Source organism: Ustilago hordei (assembly GCF_900519145.1).
Source record: "Ustilago hordei strain Uho2 genome assembly, contig: UHO2_contig_03, whole genome shotgun sequence".
Lineage (NCBI taxonomy): Eukaryota > Fungi > Basidiomycota > Ustilaginomycetes > Ustilaginales > Ustilaginaceae > Ustilago > Ustilago hordei.
The window spans coordinates 1,990,947-2,009,417 of NW_024545288.1; the positions used below are offsets into that span (position 1 = coordinate 1,990,947).

Genomic DNA, 18,471 nt, shown 5'->3' on the forward strand with positions numbered 1-18,471 from the left:
CCGGAAGAATGCAAGGCAAGCTTCCGTCGTACAGATGGTTAGAGACGCATAGATCGTTGCTCAGCAGGTTGTGATAGTCAGCGACAAAGTCGACTTGCCTCATATCTTTGTCTTGGAGACGTTCGCCTTGCCTTCCTTCGTTGCTCGACCGCACAACATCGTTGCTGCCTGAACAGCTCCTGACTGAATCGAGTCTTGAATCACCACTACAACCCAACAGGTCTTCCGCTTTGTGAGCTCCAAGAACGAGTCTCTCTTCTTGCAGCGCAAGAACCCCCGTAAGATTGCCTGGACTGTTGTCTACCGTCGTCTTCACAAGAAGGGTGTCACCGAGGAGGTCGCCAAGAAGCGCTCGCGCAAGACGGTCAAGCACCAGCGTGGTATCGTCGGTGCTTCGCTCGACCAGATCAACGCCCGCCGAAACCAGAAGCCCGAGGTCCGTGCTGCCGCCCGCCAGGCCGCCATCACCAAGAGCAAGGAGGACAAGAAGGCCAAGGCCGAGGTTCGCAAGGCCAACAAGATCAAGTCGGTTGGTGCCGGTGGTGCTGGTCCCCAGGTTTCGCGACAGCAGATGAAGGGTGGGGCCGGTAAGGTCCGTGTCTAAATGCACGTCCTTCCATTCCCCGCACACACCATCTTTGGACCGTACATGCTGTCTCTTAGCCACCCCGCATTTGTTACATTAGCCCTATGGAACGCATTTCGATCGCGGCTTCATCATGCACGTTGACGATCTGCATCCTACGCAACCCATCACACGCTCACATACACACACATGTACATGACCATCGTCGATTGCGGCGGTGGTCTTGATCGACTTTGAGTGCCCACAGCGCTCATGCAAGCCAACCAAAAAGCAATCCTATGCACAATCGTGTTGATCCGATATGCCCCCTGTTTTGAAAGCGTTGGTGATTGTGCTGCAGTCAGATGGTGAGAGGATAGACGGGCCCAGTACTGGGCAGGTGTTCTTCCACGACCTGCAATGGATGCACAGCGAGGCCAGGATCAGCAATTTCCGTTTGCGAGGCAACTCAGTGAGAAGTCAAGATTGCAGGAGGGAAAGATTGCACTTCCATGGCCACCTGTTTCCGTCACGGAGTGTTTTGTCACTGAGGCTTCGAGTTGTCAGCAGCTTCGAAGCCAAGGTTCGACGTGCTCATATCTAAGATGTGTCAGATCGGGACACTTAGACAATGCTCTTCCTGCCGGCCGACTGAGCAGTGCCTCATGTAGGAGCTTCAGATTGGCTGATTATGTTAGGGTTTTCCAAATCGAGGAGCGCGTCACCATGCTGTGTGAGTTGGAAAGCTTACTTCCGATTTGCCGTCGACTTTCGAAATTCATCGTCGGCTCAACAAAAATCAGAGAAATATTGCCGCGGTGTTGAATGCGAGTGTGCTGCTCTAGAGCCTCTTGTCCTCGGAAATCGAACCGTGTTTCTTTCGCGAGGCTGTGTCTGTCATCAAGATGATCATCCCCGAGGATACGATTTGCAACGAGCGTGTGCTGACAGCGCGGACTTTTGAACGAGCTTCGGAGCCACTTTCCCGTGATCTTGGTGGCTCGCTTTGCTAGTTTTCCACCATAAACAGCATAGGCCAGCTTCAACGTCCTTGCCATCAACAAAGATGCGAGAAAGTCTATTTGGATGGCTCGAAAGGAAAGGTCAGAATTGGTATCTTGGAGATGGAGGTGCTTTGCAAATCTTTGAACCATGATAGCGCTTAGCCGTCAGCTTGTACACTGTACGTGATTGTCGACCCTAGCACGAATCAAGATGAAAGCGCCTGTTGTGCTGTTGTTGCTGATTGTTGAATCGCTGGCGGTGATGCAGGCGCGTATATGTGTGTGTGTGTGTGTGCAGCAAGTTTTCTTTTAGGAAGCGCGTGTGGGTTTCGAGTTTGCGAGATAGTGGATTTGCAACTGCGTTCGAAAGCGTGTTTCCCTAAGCGTCAGTGCAACTTTAACGAATTTTGGCTCGGAATTCGCCCCAGCACGACGCTCGACCTTCAGGAAGCAGTAACCGGAAAAGGATCACCGTTGTGTCTCTCGCTCGCCTCATTTTGACCCTGGAGCTGAAAACCGTGACTTCGATCCGGCTCAAGCCTATCTCACGCCAGCTTCTTTCACCTCCAACACCACCAACGTTGACACCAACATCAAAAACCTTATCAACCTTTTCGATCAAGACACGCACTTGACCTTATTCCTTGTCGTCGAAAAGCTCTCTTTTTTGCCGTCGCTCGCACAAATCTCACCCCGCTCGCACCAACTCTATCCCTGACGAACTGGGTACGGTTTGATAGTGTCATAGAGGAGCCGCTTGACTCTCGTATCAAGCTTTTCCGCTTCGCTTGGGCACGCTTCGTGTATCCTTCTTGTTCAACTATCTTTCAGTTGCTGGCTTCGACCGAAACATTTCCCGTACCACGACTGTCGACCTACTCGATTGTCGTTGACGATCCCTAGTCGACCTTCGCGGCTTCGTACACTTGGTGGCACTAACAGATCATGGCGCCTGCCCTCACAGAGATCGATCCTCGTCACATCGCGCCAAACCACAGCAATAAGAGGTCTAGCCTCTCCGCCAAATCACCACTTGCGTCTTCGCCGTCACTCTCTGCCTTTCTGAAAAAGGGCGTACCTATCGTTGCCATCTCGCCACCCGCTCATTCAACCCACAACATGGCGCCCAACAAGCTCGATTTGCCTGCGCACCAAAATGGCTGGTCTGGCTACTCGTCCAGTCCAGACAGTTCGCCTGATGTCGAGTCGCAAGCACCAAGTCTCACAACAGGCTCCACCTCTGCTTCCGTGGAGAGCCTAGAGTCTGTTCAGGACGCTCACCACCGCAGTCTCAGCGCTCGATTCCAGAATGGCAAGCGCGACGTTGCTTACGGCGCTGATGGAACCCTTGTCTACGGCTCAGCTCACGAACAAGCTCCCACTAGCTTCGACAGTAGCCAAGATGGCGCAAAGCTCATTCATTCCGAGTTTGGCTACTGCGCCAACCCCGACTACCGTTACACATCCGAACACCGTCGTGGCGATCCACTTCCCAACCCAGTTGAGGAGGAACCAAGCTATTTCACCGTCTTGACCACATACATCAGCTACATCATCCTCATCCTTATCGGTCACATGCGTGACTTCGCCGGAAAGCGCCTCTTCCCTAAAAGCTACCACCACCTCATGGAGCGCGATGGCTACGCTGCCCTCAACTCGGACTTTGACAGTTTTTACACTCGTCGTCTCAAGGCTCGTATGGACGACTGCTTCAGCCGTCCCGTTACCGGTGTTTGCGGCAGGACTGTCGTCTGCCTCGACCGTGTCGCGCTCGACTACTACCAGACCTTCCGTTTGACCGGCGAGAAGACGCGTGCCCTCAACATCAGTGCTTACAATTACCTCGGTTTCGCCCAGTCCCACGGTGGCTGCGCTGACGCAGTCGAGACTTGCTTGCGAAAATACGGTGTTAGCAGTTACGGTAGCCGTCTCGGCGCGGGTCACCTTGATTTGCAGCAACAGACCGAGAGACTTGTGGCCAAGTTTGTTGGCAAGGAAGAGGCTGTTGTCATCAGTATGGGCTTTGCTACCAACAGCACCACTATCCCTGCCATTGCCGGTCCCGGTACTCTGATCATCTCCGACGAATACAACCACAGCTCGATCCGGTTCGGTGCCCGTCTCAGTGGCGCTCACATCCGACAGTACCAGCACAACGACATGAAGAAGCTCGAGTCACTGCTTCGCGAGTGCATCAGTCAGGGTATGCCACGAACCCACCGACCTTGGAAGAAGATTCTCTTGATTGTCGAGGGTCTCTACTCTATGGAAGGCACTCTGGTCAACTTGCCTGAAGTGATGCGTCTCAAGGAAAAGTACAAGTTCCACCTGTACATTGACGAGGCTCACTCCGTCGGCGCTATCGGCCCCAAGGGTCGTGGTGTATGCGACTACTTCGGTGTCGACCCGGCCAAGGTCGAAATCTTGATGGGCACTTTCACCAAGTCGTTCGGTGCTGCTGGTGGTTACATCGCCGCTGACAAGAGCATCATTGACCGCATCCGATTGACCAACCACGCAAACGTCTACGGTGAAACTCTCTCGCCTCCCGTTCTTACCCAGATTGTTGCCTCTATGGCCTCGATTATGGGTGTCGGACGTGACCCGGAAGAGCTCGCCCTTCTCCCAAGCTGGGTTCAGCTCCCTCACAACCTCCTTGACGGCAGTGAAGGTCGCGAACGATTGCGTCGTCTTGCATTTAACGCACGATATCTTAGCAGCGGTCTGCGCAAGCTCGGGTTCATCATCTATGGTCACAGAGACTCTCCCATCGTTCCTTTGCTCATCTTCCACCCTGCCAAGATGTCGCTCTTTTCACGTATGATGCTCGATCGATCTTCGGTACTGCCTCCATCGCAACGCTTTGCAGTTCAAGAATCGGATCTGTCACCAGAGCAGAGGAAGGAGATCGAAGACCCAGCATCGCCCGCCAACATCGACCGTCCCGCACGACCACCCATTGTTGTGGTGGTGGTTGCGTACCCTGCAACGCCTTTGATCTCTTCGCGTGTGCGATTCTGCGTCAGTGCTTCGCATACAAAGAAGGACATCGACGATGTATTGAGGGCTTGTGACGAGGTTGGTACCTTGTTGCATCTCAAGTACGGCTCAGGTGGTCCAGGTGGCAGATGGAACGTTGAGAAGGTAATCGACCGATGCTTGGATTTGGTTCACTGGAACGGTGAGGACCCTATCAACTAGATTGTCACGAAAGACTGTCATACACATGTAGGCACTTGCTAGCTTTCACTCCATACACACAAATATCTCCCGACTAGTAAAGCTGTGATGCTTGCTTCTGTTCGCGGTTTGTCGTTCGTTTCTTGCTTTCCCTTGCAATGTATCATTTGGTTTCATGTCAGCACACGCATCCCCCCCCCCCCCCCACCGACGAAGATGAGCAAGGTATAGTGCAACGGGGTGGAGCGGAGAAGGGAGAAGTGGTTGTTAGAGAAGCAAAACAAAAACGAACTTGGCTATGCTATACAGTGAGAAACGATTCTTTCATCCATTACCTCTCCCTTCCTCTTTCCGCCGACTGCGACACGGCTCCCGACTTATACACTACTCCAACCGCCACCAGGCGCACCCCAGACTTGACAGTGGTTAGCTTGAACACCAACCCAAACGCTCTCGATCTCCACGTCTCGTACTCGCTGCTCTCCCTATCTCTCCACCCCTCTGGTCTCTATATCTGCATCCAAACCGGCGACCACACCTGGCCTACATGGCGCGCGTCCACGTCATCAAACACGGCTGGCTCACTATCTCGGCTGCTGCTTCTCCCGCCACTAAGCGGGAAAAGAGCAGCAACGGTGTGGACTGGCGTTGCAACCAGCTCCTACGCCGTACCTAGGCATAGCTGGCTACCAAGTGGAAGAGCAGTTTGGTTGAACGGCGAAGATGGAGTTGTCAGTCTCGTGGATGTCAAGGGTCGAACATGAGCTCGCGTTGCTGCGCACGGAATCGCATCAAATCCCGATCGAGGCGAGAGACAAGCAGCTACCAGTTGGACTAGAGGCGGAAATACAATTGTCAAGGACTTGGTTGTGTTGGGCGAAGGAGAGGTAGCTAGTTGTGGTTTCGACCGTACTGTTCGAGTTGTCGCTATTGATTCTGGTGTTTTAGCATAACCTCTCTCGTACAGTACAGTACATTCATCACGAACGGTCTGGTGTAAGAAATGTCGTTGTAAGCAAATTTTTACAAGTCGTGAGCTGAGGAGCGAGGGGGGGGGTTGGGTTTAAAGCTTGTTAGAAGGTTCTCCAGGCATCCCAACGGCAGTGTGCAATTTCTCATAGATCTGATGACCATGGCTAGGGGGAGTAAAGTTGACATGTGTAGCCAAGGCTCTAGCATCGACCATTTCGGGGACTACATCCTTGAGTGTCGCAGCTCCCAACAATCTCATATTCATCTCCATTTCGGCTTTGAGCAATTGAATCGCATGAACGACGCCATCACTAGCGTATGCTGAGTAGGCATACAAAAAAGGCCTTCCAATTCCGACGGCGGTAGCACCGATAGCTAGAGCCTTCAACACGTCGGATGCACGCCTGATACCGCCATCGACAAAGATCTGGAACATGGGATTTGGGAACAACCCCCTTGCCTTGAAAGCCTCTACGACCTCGGCTAATACTTCGATTCCGGAGCGGGCGAAATCGAGTTGTCGACCACCATGGTTGGAGAGTACAACACCGGAAAGACCAAGTTGGGCGGCTCGAAGCGCGTCTTGCCATGTCTGAACGCCTTTGAGCACGATAGGCATTCGAGTTAGGCTTCGAAGCCAAGTCAGGTCGTCCCAGGAGAGAGATGGGTCGATGAAAGAAGAGATGGCGCGGGCAGCACCTTGGGAGCGATCGACGTTGTCTTTGTTCTTGTTTTGCATGTCGCTTCCTACGTCGTCGAACTTCATCCTCATATCCTTTTCTCGACGACCGAGCTGGGGAGCGTCGACGGTAACGAATAAAGCTTTTACACCTGCAGCTTCGGCTTTGGCGATGATCTTTTCAGTGATGGAACGGTTCGAGTTGACGTAGAGTTGCATGAATTGAACTTGCTGCTCGTTGACTCGTGCACCGATGATTTCGTCCAAGCTGCAGGAAGCGAGGGTGGGGATCATTTGAATGATTCCTTGCTTACCAGCGGCAACGGTTAAGTTTTTCTCTCCGTCCGGATGACCGAGCTTACCGAGGGCAGTGGCTGTGATGTAGACGGGAAGAGTAGATTTGTGACCGAGGATGGAAGTGGAGTAATCGATCTTGGACACATCTCTCAAGATACGAGGTCGAAACCAGATGCGAGCGAAAGCAGAAGTATTCTCTCGCATCGTAACCTCATCATCGGCACCTGAAGAGTAGTATGCCCAAGCAGTGGGCTTTAATACGCGCTTAGCAATCACCTCAAAGTCGTAGAGGTTGAGGCATTGAGAGAGTGGAGGGATTGCACCATGGTCCTTTTGCTTGGCGAGTTGTTTGGCGGGATCAGATTCGTTCTTGATCTCTTTGGTGATCGTGGAAGGGTCTACGGGACCAAGACACTTTTCTTTGGCAAGGTTTTCTTCGAGTGTACCGGGTGGATGGATTGGGTCATATTCTTCAGTGGCGTCCTTGCCAGCGTATTTGAGAATGATACCTGCTCCCCCGGGATGGTCGGGAAGGAACTCGGTAAGGTCGTATGCCTTACCGTGAACAACAACCCAGCAAGAGTCTTTGGAGTTGTGCTGCTGCACTTCGGAGAACTTTAACATTGTGAGTGGGGAGTAAGGCAGAGGTGAGGGTGAGAATGAGGGTGAGAATGGGGGTGAGGGTGAGAATGGGGGTGAGGGTAAGGGTGAGGGTTGTGTATATATTGGTGAGATGGGAGGAGGGTAAAGGTAGAGGTCGAAGCGGTGCTTGCTGTAGCCAATCCGAGTTGGAGCAATTCCAAAAGAAATCCACAAAGAGAGTCGGCGAGCGGCAACACAAGATGGTTAGTAAGACACTCTTTTCTCACACAGTACCGTTGTCGTTCAGTCGTTCAGAAGAGTGTCGGCGACTTAGAACATCAACTTTCAAGAGAGAAGTGTGGGGAATCGGCTATCCAACCGCCAAGCTTGAGCCAATCCTCTGCCACTTGTCCCCTTGCTGCTTCTCCCACTTCTTCCACTTGTCCCCGCTTAAGAAGTGACGGATGACGACGGAAAAGGAGATTTCGGACGAAACTTTTTTCTTTTTCTTTTTCTTTTTTCATTTCATTTCATTTCATTTTTTATTTTTTATTTTTTATTTTTTTATTTTATTTTATCCTGTGTCTATACTTGCAATGCTAAGCACTACCAAGCACTACCAGACATAACAGCTTCGTTAGCGTAGTTCGATTATCGCATCCGTCTAATAGGAGATGCCTCAGAATGACTTGTCTGAGATCGTTACAACGGAAGGTCACTGGTTCGAGCCCAGTACGGAGCATTCTTTTTTGGCGAGGCTCAAGGTGCGATATCAATGAAAGGAGAGTTACTGCTGCTATTGCACCTGGATGCTATCCTTCAGCAGACTACATCTTGGGCAACAGCCGAGGGTCAAGATAGGCGATGTGGGAGAGTTCAACTCTGCGGCGTCAGGTGAAGCAAAGGTAGATCTCTCTATCTGTAGTTTTCGTTTTTGGTTTGGTTTCATTCACAGTACCATACAAACATAAAACCCCACACATCCTGTGTTGTGACACTTGTCTTCCTCTCGAGCATGTAATAATACAATCCAGGCGATGATCCGATACATCAACGTCGCTGGTCACTTGACTGATACACAATGTCAGAGATGGGAAAGAGAATTGATTGCCTAACTCGGGTGAGTCGCTTACGAGCTCCCAACCGTGGCCGTAAGGGCTACAGATGGTCGAGCGTCGTGTGAGAGTGAGGCGGAACGCGCGTGAGACCTAAGTAACAAAGAAAGTGGGTGGGCGTGGTGGGTGAGACAGAAAGCGCTGCCTGTGGCCAGCGCGAAGAGAGATGATGGTCGTAAAGGAAAAGAGATGTTTGAGCGAGCGTGCGCTGAAGTTGCGCTCCCGCTGGGTGACACGTGTACCGATCACATGCCTGATCGCGAATGCATTTGAAGTCAGTGTCCGAGACCCGACACTATATCAGACACTGTTGCAAATGACGGCGAATGTGAACTTAGAAAGCCTTGGTGAAATCATACAAATCCGCCATCTGAGAGTTGACCGACATGTTCCCACCTCCTCCTCCTTGCTGTTGTTCCACTACTTCTCCTGCCTCAACTTGAGCCTTTGCCTTTTTGGCAGCAAACTGTTGTCTAGCTCTCCTAATGTGACCTAACCTCGAAACCCAATTACTCGAATACGGCTGCATCGCCTCTCCTGTATCCAAATAGATCTGACTAGCCATATTACTGTGCAGCGCTAAGATCCTAACAAAGCTCGCCAATGCATCTGCACTCAGTAGCTGCCCATCACCAACGGGCGAAAACTCTGGCATACCAGGTCGACGTTGTAATGTGACCTGATAAAAGATCGCATCGTCCGGATTGGCCGATCCGAGGTTAACTCCGCCACGGGTCGTGGGGCTGATGCAGACATTGACGTAGTTAAACTGACCAGCGATAGTGCCGAACTTGTAATCACGGCCTGACTCGTTGAATACGATATGAACAAAGTCGTTACCGATGAGTGCCTTTTTGGAGCGTCGGATAGGATCACGTTCGTCGTTAGGCATCAAAGTGGCCGTGTGGTAGACAATCTGACAGATCTCGTCGGTCCAAACGTAGGCGTGCTTGCCATGTTCGTCGTTGTTGCGGTCTAACCCACCGGTGTAGACATCTTCCTGACCTTTGAGGGCGACCAGATGTCCCAGGCCCTGTAAGAAGCGGGTGTAGGCTCGAGAGCCATGTCGATTGCTGAGGATCTCGACCTCATCTTCCTGGCCTGGTCCAACGTACAGGACGCCAATCTTGTGGAAGTCGACCACTGGAGTCAGGTCCACAGTGCGAATTAGCCTATCGGTTGCTGGCTCATCGGGAAGCAAGATTGGCGCAGTGTCGTGCAGCATATCAGGATACGTCGAAAGTTGGAGCGCAAAGAAGCTCGGATCAACCTCTGCTTCCTTCGACGTTGCTTTTGGCTTGGTCGTCGCTGTTGAGTCTTCGGTCAATGTCTTGTCCGTGCCAAGAATGTCGCGCATGACCTGGCGCATAGCAAGCGAGCTACCTGCATGTTCATCACTCAGTGCACCTTTCTGCAAGTTCGAACTCTGAGAAAGAGCTCCTGAGAAGGACGAAGATCGCGGGCGCGCAGCCAAGCCGAAGTGTGCAGGACCAAGGGGTCGACGAGCACGCAAACGTTCGCTGATCTCGAGTCGTTCCTCAACACGTCGGCGAAGGCTGCTGCCGCCCTCCTTGCTTTCTCCGTCGCCTTGTTCGCGCTGACCTTCTATCAGCATCTCTGCGGGGTCTTCTGCAGGTGCAGGTGCAGGTAGCGTTGGCGAAGCCATCGTGTCCGGGTGGCGGTTCATCATCAGCATGGCCGGCAAATGGTCCTTCTCTCCGTTCTCATCCGGGAAGATGCCCGTTGGCATGTTCTCCAACTTGCAAAGCATCGTCGCCGTACCAGAGGGACGACGGATGACAATCTCAGCCCATCCTGCCTTCTTTGCCGTCGAGACTGTGAGAAGACCGTTACCCATGAGCCAAGTCTTCGAATGTCGACCTGCATCTTTGCCCTTGACGGGGCCTGCAGATGGAGCACCCATGATCAGCTGATTGACAAACGACTTTTTCGGCTTGCTGTCGGCATTCGAGTGAGTGAAGCGAGCTAAGAAATCGAAGCAGACTTGAGTCTGATCTGACAGAGCTTCCATTCCTTCATTGGCTTTCAGCAAGCCACGCGAGATGTAGGGAAGGTACTTGGGTCGGTCACCGATCTTGAGAATGACAAACCAGAGTGAGATGTTGTAGAACGCCATGAGCATAACGTACTGGTGCAGCGAGAAGGTTGCCGGGCTAGCGCGGTAGTCGTCACGCGTCGCAGCTTCAGGACTCTGGTGATACTCGATGTACTGCAGCACGATACTGAAGACGCGCTTGTAGTCGGTCTCGGTGAAGTTGGCATAGCAAGCCGGATGCTCAGCAACCGTCGCAATGAGCTCGAGAATGTGGACACTCATCGTCATGTGCGAGCGAACAGCAGTGAGAGTAAGTAGCATATTGGAGAAAAAGCGCGTGAAGCTCTTCTGCATCTCGTAGCATGCAATCGATAGAGCCTTGATGCAGGATCTTGCTGTCGTATGGGACTTCTTCAGACCACGGATGAAAGCATCTACCATCTCGTCCTGCTCTGCTCGCGAGAAAAGTGTACGATAGCTGATGAGCGTGACAAGTGTGTCGTAGACGACGGCTGTCACGTCGGTCTTCTTCAAGTCTTCTGGTAGAAGCACTTTAGGCAAGAGTGCGTCGTCCAAAATGCCTTGGCAGATCTCTTTGCGCAGGTGCAGCACCTCTAGCTGCGCCTTGGGACCGCAGAAAAGATGCTTGTTACTGAGCTGGTGCGGCAAGTGGCAGAGCAAATACGACACCACCTCCCAGTCTTGTTCGGAACGCAAGATGTCGATCGCAACAGCCAAGAACTCCGACACAGGGATGGGGGCAGGTTTGTTGTCCTTGTCGCTATGCAGATAGGTGTTGCCAGCACAGCACTCCATGTCGTTTCGCTGATGGATATACGTGTAGATGATGTCACTGCGGAGCGAGATAGTTGGCATCTCGAACGAGATCGTCTGAGGCAGACGCCAGAGATGCTCATACACCGCAGGTCGAGCAGACCTTTGCTGGCTGCTACTGCGATCGCGTTCACCTGCTGGACGCTTCGAGGTATCTGTGCTGCGCTCTGACCTTCCTCGCTCACGAGACAGTTCGCGGAGGCGAGACTTGGATCTGGCAGTGGCGTCGGCACTGCGCTGAGCATCGCGTCCCGCGCGCTCCGTGCGAGCAGTGACTGGAGCCGCCTTCGAGGCAGCGCGGGAGCGTGTGTCGGTACTGTGAGATGCTTGGCTCGCCTGTCGTCCAAGAGGCGCTTGTTCTCCTTCGGGCTCCTTGGGCCCTTTCATGAGGATGGCAGCGCTTGCGTGCACAAGCTCATCGAGGTCTCCGGCGAGATACACGCGATGCTGGCGATCTGTACGGAAGCGTAGTAGCCATTCAAGGACAGCAAGCCTTGTCGACGTGCAAGCCGAGCCACTGGACGACGATGCGGAAGACCCTGCCGCAAAGCCTGAGACTGATGGAGGCTTGACTTTAAGCAGCTCAAGGAGATCGCGGAAGATGGCGATGCAGCCTGCACGCGTTTTCTTTTCCCAGCGCTGTCGAATCGACAAGTCAACTTCTCGGTCGACCGAGTTTGCGATCCAGGGAGTGCTGAAGGCCATACGGTTGAAGATAGCAATCATGTCGAGCGCTGCATTTCGTGCTTTGTTCTCGGTAGCAGTGATACCACGACGAGCATGCGGCGTGGCATGAGCTTGCTGATTTTCTGGCTCGTCTGCCGACACGTCAAAGGTGACAGCCTTGTGCGAGGGACCAGAGCGGGCAAGCCTGCACAGCAGCTTGCGAATCTCCACGAAGACCTCTTCGAACTCCGAACCCGACTGATCCTTCTGAACATCATCCACGTTTTCGGCTTCTGGGTCGACTGGGCCTGGGATCTGAGACCCACTGAGGACGGCGGCGTGCACCAGGACAGAGCGCAGCATTGTTTCAGTTCTGACGTCTGTTTCGGACGAGAGCGTCGAGTTTGCCAATGGCAACACGATCTCTGTCATGAAAAGGTCACGCTCTGTGTTGAGGTCCTGTACAGCGTTATAGACGTGGTCGAATACGAGCGAGACGAGATCGCGTCGTCTCCTCTCTTCCTCCAGACTGTCCTGAGTATGAGACACGTTGCGGTAGAAGAAGGCTTGCAATAGGGCTCGAATGTTGAGAAGCCAGTCCGGATTGCTCGGCAGACAGAGGTGCTGGGTCCAGTAGTATTGCACCAACTTCGAAACTGTTGCATCTGGTAAAATAGGCGAAAGAGTGAGGAGGAAGGAGGCCAGCTTGGGCGTCCACGGAGGTGAGGGTGACAAGGCAGAGTCGGTGGTTTCCGTGGCGCGCTGCTTCTGCTCCGCGTCTTTGAGGTCCGATGGAGCCCTCGGTGGGTGCGAGATGCTGAGCTTGTCTAGCAGCTTGAGCATAGCAGAGATGGGCGAAGTCTGACCCGTGCTGAGATTAGGCAAAGCTTGCGAAGCTTCAGCCTTGGCATGCAAAGACGTGGTGCCTTTGCTTGAGGATGAGCTGAGGAAGGAGCTGCTGAGCTTGAGACCGTCGAGATGTCTCTTCGCATCGATGGTAAGATCAAGCAGTGCGTCCCAGTCTGACTGAGCAAAGATCTTGTCGCGGGCTGTTTTGTTGTGCAACGAGGCTGCGTGCTCGGTAGAGCTCTGCTTCTCGCCTACTGTACGCTTGGCTAGTGGTGCTGGTTCGGCAGCAGATAAGGCGGAAGGAAGAAGATTTGAGATAAGGAGAAGGACTTCGAGATCGAGCACATCGCATTGGCGTTTCAAGGCGGCTCGCAAAGCTGGCGTGATGAGTGCCAGCGTCAGAGAAGGAGCAAGGGCGTCCTCCTTTTGGGCCTTGCTCAAGGCGGTAGAGCTGGATCCTTGACCGTTTTGAGCTTCCTGCTCTGCAACGTGATCTAGTGCAAGGTGGAAGAAGTTGACAGCGCCAACCAGAACCGCTGGATCTTCGAGTTGGGAGACCTTGGCAGTGTCGGGAGCGCCTGTGAGTATGATTCGAGCCGAGCGAATGGCGGCATTGGCGCAGTGGCTGCGAAGGATGTTGGACAGAATGGGCAAGACCTCTGGATGCCAATCATCTTGGCGGTCTTCGGTCTTTGTTCGCATGAAGCCGGCTGAACTGTAGTCGATGCGACAGTAACCAAGAAGTCGACAGAGCATCTTAATGACGACATCAATGCAAGCAGGCGGGAGATGACCGTATCGAAGAGTAGCGTCGAGCAGCTTGAGGCAGCTGCGCACTTCGTCCAAGTGCAGTTCTGGTCCAGCCCAATAGCTTGCGTGATCATCGGGTGCAGTACCACTCAGAGCCGACTCGCGGCTGGGCACCAAGGTGGCCAAGGTCATGGGAGCGGCGTTGGAGGGTTTAGCTGATGCTGCTGCTGCGTGAAGTTGGGAGGTGACCGCATCGATCGAGATTGGCTTGATGGAGGAGCGAGGCGTGACAGAAGGTGATGTCTCATTGCTCCCTCGTGAGGGGCTGATGGTCTCCAAGCCATAGTACGAGTAGCCAGTCTCCAAAGGTCGAGCGTCACGAGAGCGAGATCGGCGTGACGCTGGTGTCAGAACAGCTGAGGTACGCTGTGTACCCAGCAGAGGAGTGCTTTTCAGAGGCGGCGAGTTGATGGTCGAGCCGGGGAGTGTGATCGCACTGGCGGTAGCTTCACCAATGACAAGCTCAGCGGCGCTACGGATCGCCATCTCGGCATGCGAAAGACGGATTCTTGCAAAGCTGTACTTGAGAATACCAGTAAGCAGCTGCAAGCAAACTTGTACGTTTCGTTCTGCAGAGGAAAGCTGAGAGATGGCGGCTGTCTGCGGCGTGATAGCCTCTTCGACCTGATCGCCAGATCCTGCACGGCCGATCCTGCCGGCGTCGTCGACGAAAGGATGGAGTTGTGCACGAAGGCGCTGAACTTCTGCCCAAGCCACATCGAGCCATCGAGTCAAAGTGACAATCAGCCCGGGGAAGCCAATGACATCTCGGCCATCTTTGGTGAGCACCTCGAGGGCACAAAGCTGGACTGGCAAACCTGCTAGGATCACATGTGTGTTGTCTTGGGCACCTCGGTCGTCGATCTCACTGGCGGATAGGCTGAGGACAAGTCGGTAGAAGAGAGCGCGGTCGATCGAAGAGAGTGGTTGGTCACTGTCGGGGATTTTGGATGAGAGGGAGCCAGGAGCACCATTGCGAAGCTCGGTGAGTGCGGGAGATGCGCTTGCTGCACGCTTGTCAGCCAGCTTGACAGACAAGGTGAGAAGATGGCACGTCTCGATGCGGAGTTTTTGAGGTTGCTCGGCGGTGAGGAGGAGGGTGCAAAGACGAAAGACGTCGGCCAGAGGTACGTCATCTGTGAAGATGGGTTTGGAGCCGCTTTGACGCTCGACAGCAGCTGCTAGAGCACGAATCTTGGGTATACGCTGTCTTACAGCTTCATCGCGTGCTCTGGAGGTAGCTGGAAGAGGTCTTCGCAGATCTTGGATCAAGGCATCATATGCTCCGCCTTCGGGAGGCTCAACCTTGTTGAAGTCGTAAGGAGAGAGGGGTTCCAGGGTTGCAGATGCGCTGGTGTCATGAGGGTTGCGGGAAGTAGGAAGGGCAGTGGTAATTGGAGCCAAAGGTGTACTAGGAAGGAGACCATTGCCAGATGTGGATGACGATGCTGAAGATGAGGGACGTCCGCCACCTCGAATGGTGCGAAGAATGTGATTGAAACCACTGGTTGCTTTTGATGTGGACGCATTTGAGGGAGAGGAAGAGGAGCCGGCAACAGCAGCTGTTGATGGTAGCGGCTGCTGTGCCGACGACGGCGACCGCAGTCGATTGGGGTCCATATTGGAGGTTTTGTCAACAAAATGGCTGTCGCTCTTTATCAATGCAGACTGCCACTTCGGATGCAGTGCGACGAAGAGTGATGTGCCAGGCGCCGTGGCTGGGAGTGGTGATAGTTGATGGAGTTGAGACACGGAAGGTCTGGGTGGGATGCGTTCAGAGCATAGCGGCAACGTGATTCGTGGCAAGTTCGGTTTGGATCGTGAGCGTGATGAAAGAAGGTGAGCAATGGGGGGGAAGCAAGTTGCCCCTCTCAGAAATAAAACAAGAAAGGGTCTTTCTCTGCTCTGCTCTGCTCTGCTCTGCTCTGCTCTGCTCTGGCTATCGTCATGGTCCATGCATATTTATAGCTGGGCCCTTGATTTCGGTTGGTTCCGATGAGAAGAGTCATCTTTCGGCTTGAATGCCGACTCAGCTTGTGCTACCCTTTGAGTGCGCTTAGTCAATTTCGGCTTGGCTTCCGTCTTCCTTGGTGTGGAGGGGAATCGGGCCATCTGCTCCTATTGCAAGCCGATACGGTCGTGATCGGATCGATTCGTTTCGCCTCTCGTACGTCTTCGAAAATTGGCTTTCGTTTCCGCTCGTTTCCGGTTCGAGGCGCGCTCAATTGGCAAATTGCACATTACAAATCCAAAAGAAGAAAAAAAAAAAAAACCAGCAGCTCGCACTGCCCTGAAATTTGAATTCTCCAGGAAAGTGCGGATCGCTTTGGCCGGAGAAAGGCAGAGAGAGAGCATGGAACTTCTTCTTGGCTCGCATCGCTCCGTTGTGCTGAGCTGTCTATCGGCCGTCTGCTCGAAGTGACCGACACCTCCTGCTCGTCACCGAAAGTCTGGAAGAAGTCAATATCGATATCGCGCTTGATCGTCTCTCTACACCTTTCTCCACGTCTTCCCCTACCTTGTTCGACCCGTCCACACACCACACATTCGCCATGCCATCCTCATCCCCATCCGTCACAGTCTTGTTCCCCGCCGCGGGTGACGATTCGGTCTTCAGCTCCGTTTCCAGCTTCTTCTCGTCGCTTCTGCCAGTCGTCTACGCCGAAGAGGTAAGTTGACACTCTTTTGATTCGTGTCCCTGCCAGCCACAACAACAATATGCAATGCACCACCCATCGCCGCCTACCCACTTCGAAGCCGCTCCAGCGAAGCAATCCAACTGCTTCGCCTTGCAATGCCACCGAGCAAACAATCGACACACGTCTGGAACCCATTTGGATGCTTGAAAGCAACTTTGACACTACAACCCGCATATCAACCAATATGCCATCGATGTCCCACTCGCCTTCGTCTCTGTATGACACAACGCGAGCACCTGCAGCATACTTGCCAACCAAAAAAAGCATCGTCTATCTTGCACATTCTTGGGAACAAATTGAACACGTACAACTCGACGTTCGCATCGCGACAAAGTTGCGCTGCTTGTTGTTGTTGTGGCTGTCACTCTCCGGAAGTTATCGCTTGTTTTGAACCGACCTCTGACCTTGCCAATCAACCAAATCTCATTTGCTCGCTTCAATCTCAAACCGCGCACACTTGACATTCTTGCAGGCGCCTTCCGAAGACAACGAGTCCCAAGATAACGAGTCCCAAGACAACGAGTCCCAAGACAACGAGTCCCAAGACAACGAGTCCGAGGAAGAGTCCGAGGAGGCAGAGGAGGAGGAAGACGAGGAAGACGAGGCAAGTAGACGACCCAAAGGCCTCAGACTGCCTTGCTTCACGTCACTCGGAACAGCCGAAGACTGATCACAGACCCATCTCTTGACGTTTTATGTTCTTTCTTCAACCGTCATCAGGATGAGCCTGAGGACGTAAGTAAACAGCACCAACGCACACACTGCTCCACATCGCTACAAACACGAATGTCCTGACCAACATCTTTCCGATTCGACTCCCTAATTCTGCTATGTTCCCGATACGATTCACCATCTTCAGCCCGCGCCTGCCATCTATGAAGGTTCGTACACTTCATCCTACAGCGACACGCCGACATACTTTATAGAGCAATTACGACTGACACCAATATCTTCTCATATCGATATACGAATTGCTACCTACAGAATGCGAGAAGTCGAAGGCCTGCGCTCCATTCAAGCACCACTTTGACGAGTGCACCAAGCGTGTAGAGGAGGGCAAGGGTTTCGAGGGCGAGAACTGTATCGAAGAGTTCTTCCACCTCGCTCACTGCGCACAAGAGTGCACCGCACCCAAGCTTTTTGCCAAGCTCGTCTAAATAATCCATCATCCTTTCTTTGTCGCTTCTGCAACTGCGCATATCCTAACCAGTTGCAGGAGATGACTCGGTACGCTCGCATGCTGAAAGCAGAAATCAGAGCATGTGGGTTTGATGCCGTATAGCAGTTAGCAGATCACTTTTTTTTTTAGATCTCTTGCCCAATTGCGAACTCTTCTCTGATCCAACCGGGATATCATTGCAGTTTGTTTCGCATGTGTGTTGCCAAGCTTCGGTCATTGGTTATGTCGACCACGTTCTGCTCAAGGGCTTGTCTGTGCTTGTCAACGAGAGACTTGTCGATGGAGTTTTCCGATACAGCTTCGGATCTCGTACACGTGCATTGAACATCGAGAGCTGAGGTCTTCACAGTCAAAAACCTTTCAGGCACGGTAGGGGGAAGCACGGATGAAAAGGATGCTTTCCGGGTTGGTTTGCGTTTCCTTTTCCCACACTTTCACATATCGTTCTCCTTGCAACTCCTCCGGCTCTTGCTCTTGCTCCTCTTGCTCCTCTTGCTCCTCTTGCTCTCCTTGCGAGGCAGCAAAAGCGGTACGTTTCGTCCGTCGGTACACAACTACTTTCTTATCATAACCAATACTAGCCAAGTACCCTCCACTACCACTAAACGCCACTTTAACAACAAATCTACCATGCTCCCTCAACACCTGCACAACTCTTCTCCTCACAACATCCCACACCACCACCCTCGCATCCAATCCTACTGATGGTCTGTATGTGCGTATGTGGAATGAAGTGACACATGTAATCATAAGCAATCGCAGTAGGGGTGAGGAGTGTTGGTGGGTGATGAGCAGCGTTGGTGCCGATGATCAACGATCGGCGATAGTCAGAGCACAGTACCGCTGCTATTTTGGGCAGAAACACTTGTACTCAATTGACTGATCGAGCGTGGTGAGAGCCTAGAACTATCAGCTGGATATACAGTACATGCATAAACTGTCCCAAGATTTTACATGTCACCATACATCACTCTAATGCTCAA

At 52.9% G+C, this 18,471-nt stretch overlaps 5 protein-coding genes and 1 non-coding gene across 6 annotated transcripts; 3 read left to right on the forward strand and 3 right to left on the reverse strand.

Moving 5' to 3' along the window:
* Nucleotides 1–2,514: 2,514 nt before the first annotated feature.
* Nucleotides 2,515–4,770, forward strand: UHO2_02184 (uncharacterized protein; the record flags this gene model as incomplete). Its single annotated transcript, XM_041559621.1, has 1 exon — nucleotides 2,515–4,770. One exon carries the CDS (start codon nucleotides 2,515–2,517, stop codon nucleotides 4,768–4,770), a length of 2,256 nt encoding a protein of 751 aa, XP_041415555.1.
* Nucleotides 4,771–5,812: 1,042 nt separating this feature from the next.
* UHO2_02185 (putative CYB2 - L-lactate dehydrogenase (cytochrome b2)) lies at nucleotides 5,813–7,321 on the reverse strand (the record flags this gene model as incomplete). Its single annotated transcript, XM_041559622.1, has 1 exon — nucleotides 5,813–7,321. The coding sequence occupies one exon, from the start codon at nucleotides 7,319–7,321 to the stop codon at nucleotides 5,813–5,815; it is 1,509 nt and encodes a 502-aa protein (XP_041415556.1).
* A 589-nt stretch (nucleotides 7,322–7,910) lies between these two features.
* On the forward strand, nucleotides 7,911–8,021 carry tRNA-Ile(AAT). Its single transcript has one exon. It is a non-coding gene; the product is annotated as a tRNA-Ile (tRNA).
* A 707-nt stretch (nucleotides 8,022–8,728) lies between these two features.
* On the reverse strand, nucleotides 8,729–15,229 carry UHO2_02186 (uncharacterized protein; the record flags this gene model as incomplete). The annotated part of the gene is made up of 1 exon (XM_041559623.1): nucleotides 8,729–15,229. The coding sequence occupies one exon, from the start codon at nucleotides 15,227–15,229 to the stop codon at nucleotides 8,729–8,731; it is 6,501 nt and encodes a 2,166-aa protein (XP_041415557.1).
* Nucleotides 15,230–16,161: 932 nt separating this feature from the next.
* Nucleotides 16,162–17,465, forward strand: UHO2_02187 (uncharacterized protein; the record flags this gene model as incomplete). The annotated part of the gene is made up of 5 exons (XM_041559624.1): nucleotides 16,162–16,278; nucleotides 16,832–16,893; nucleotides 17,022–17,043; nucleotides 17,168–17,189; nucleotides 17,293–17,465. 5 exons carry the CDS (start codon nucleotides 16,162–16,164, stop codon nucleotides 17,463–17,465), a joined length of 396 nt encoding a protein of 131 aa, XP_041415558.1.
* A 383-nt stretch (nucleotides 17,466–17,848) lies between these two features.
* Nucleotides 17,849–18,238, reverse strand: UHO2_02188 (uncharacterized protein; the record flags this gene model as incomplete). The annotated part of the gene is made up of 1 exon (XM_041559625.1): nucleotides 17,849–18,238. One exon carries the CDS (start codon nucleotides 18,236–18,238, stop codon nucleotides 17,849–17,851), a length of 390 nt encoding a protein of 129 aa, XP_041415559.1.
* Nucleotides 18,239–18,471: the final 233 nt, after the last annotated feature.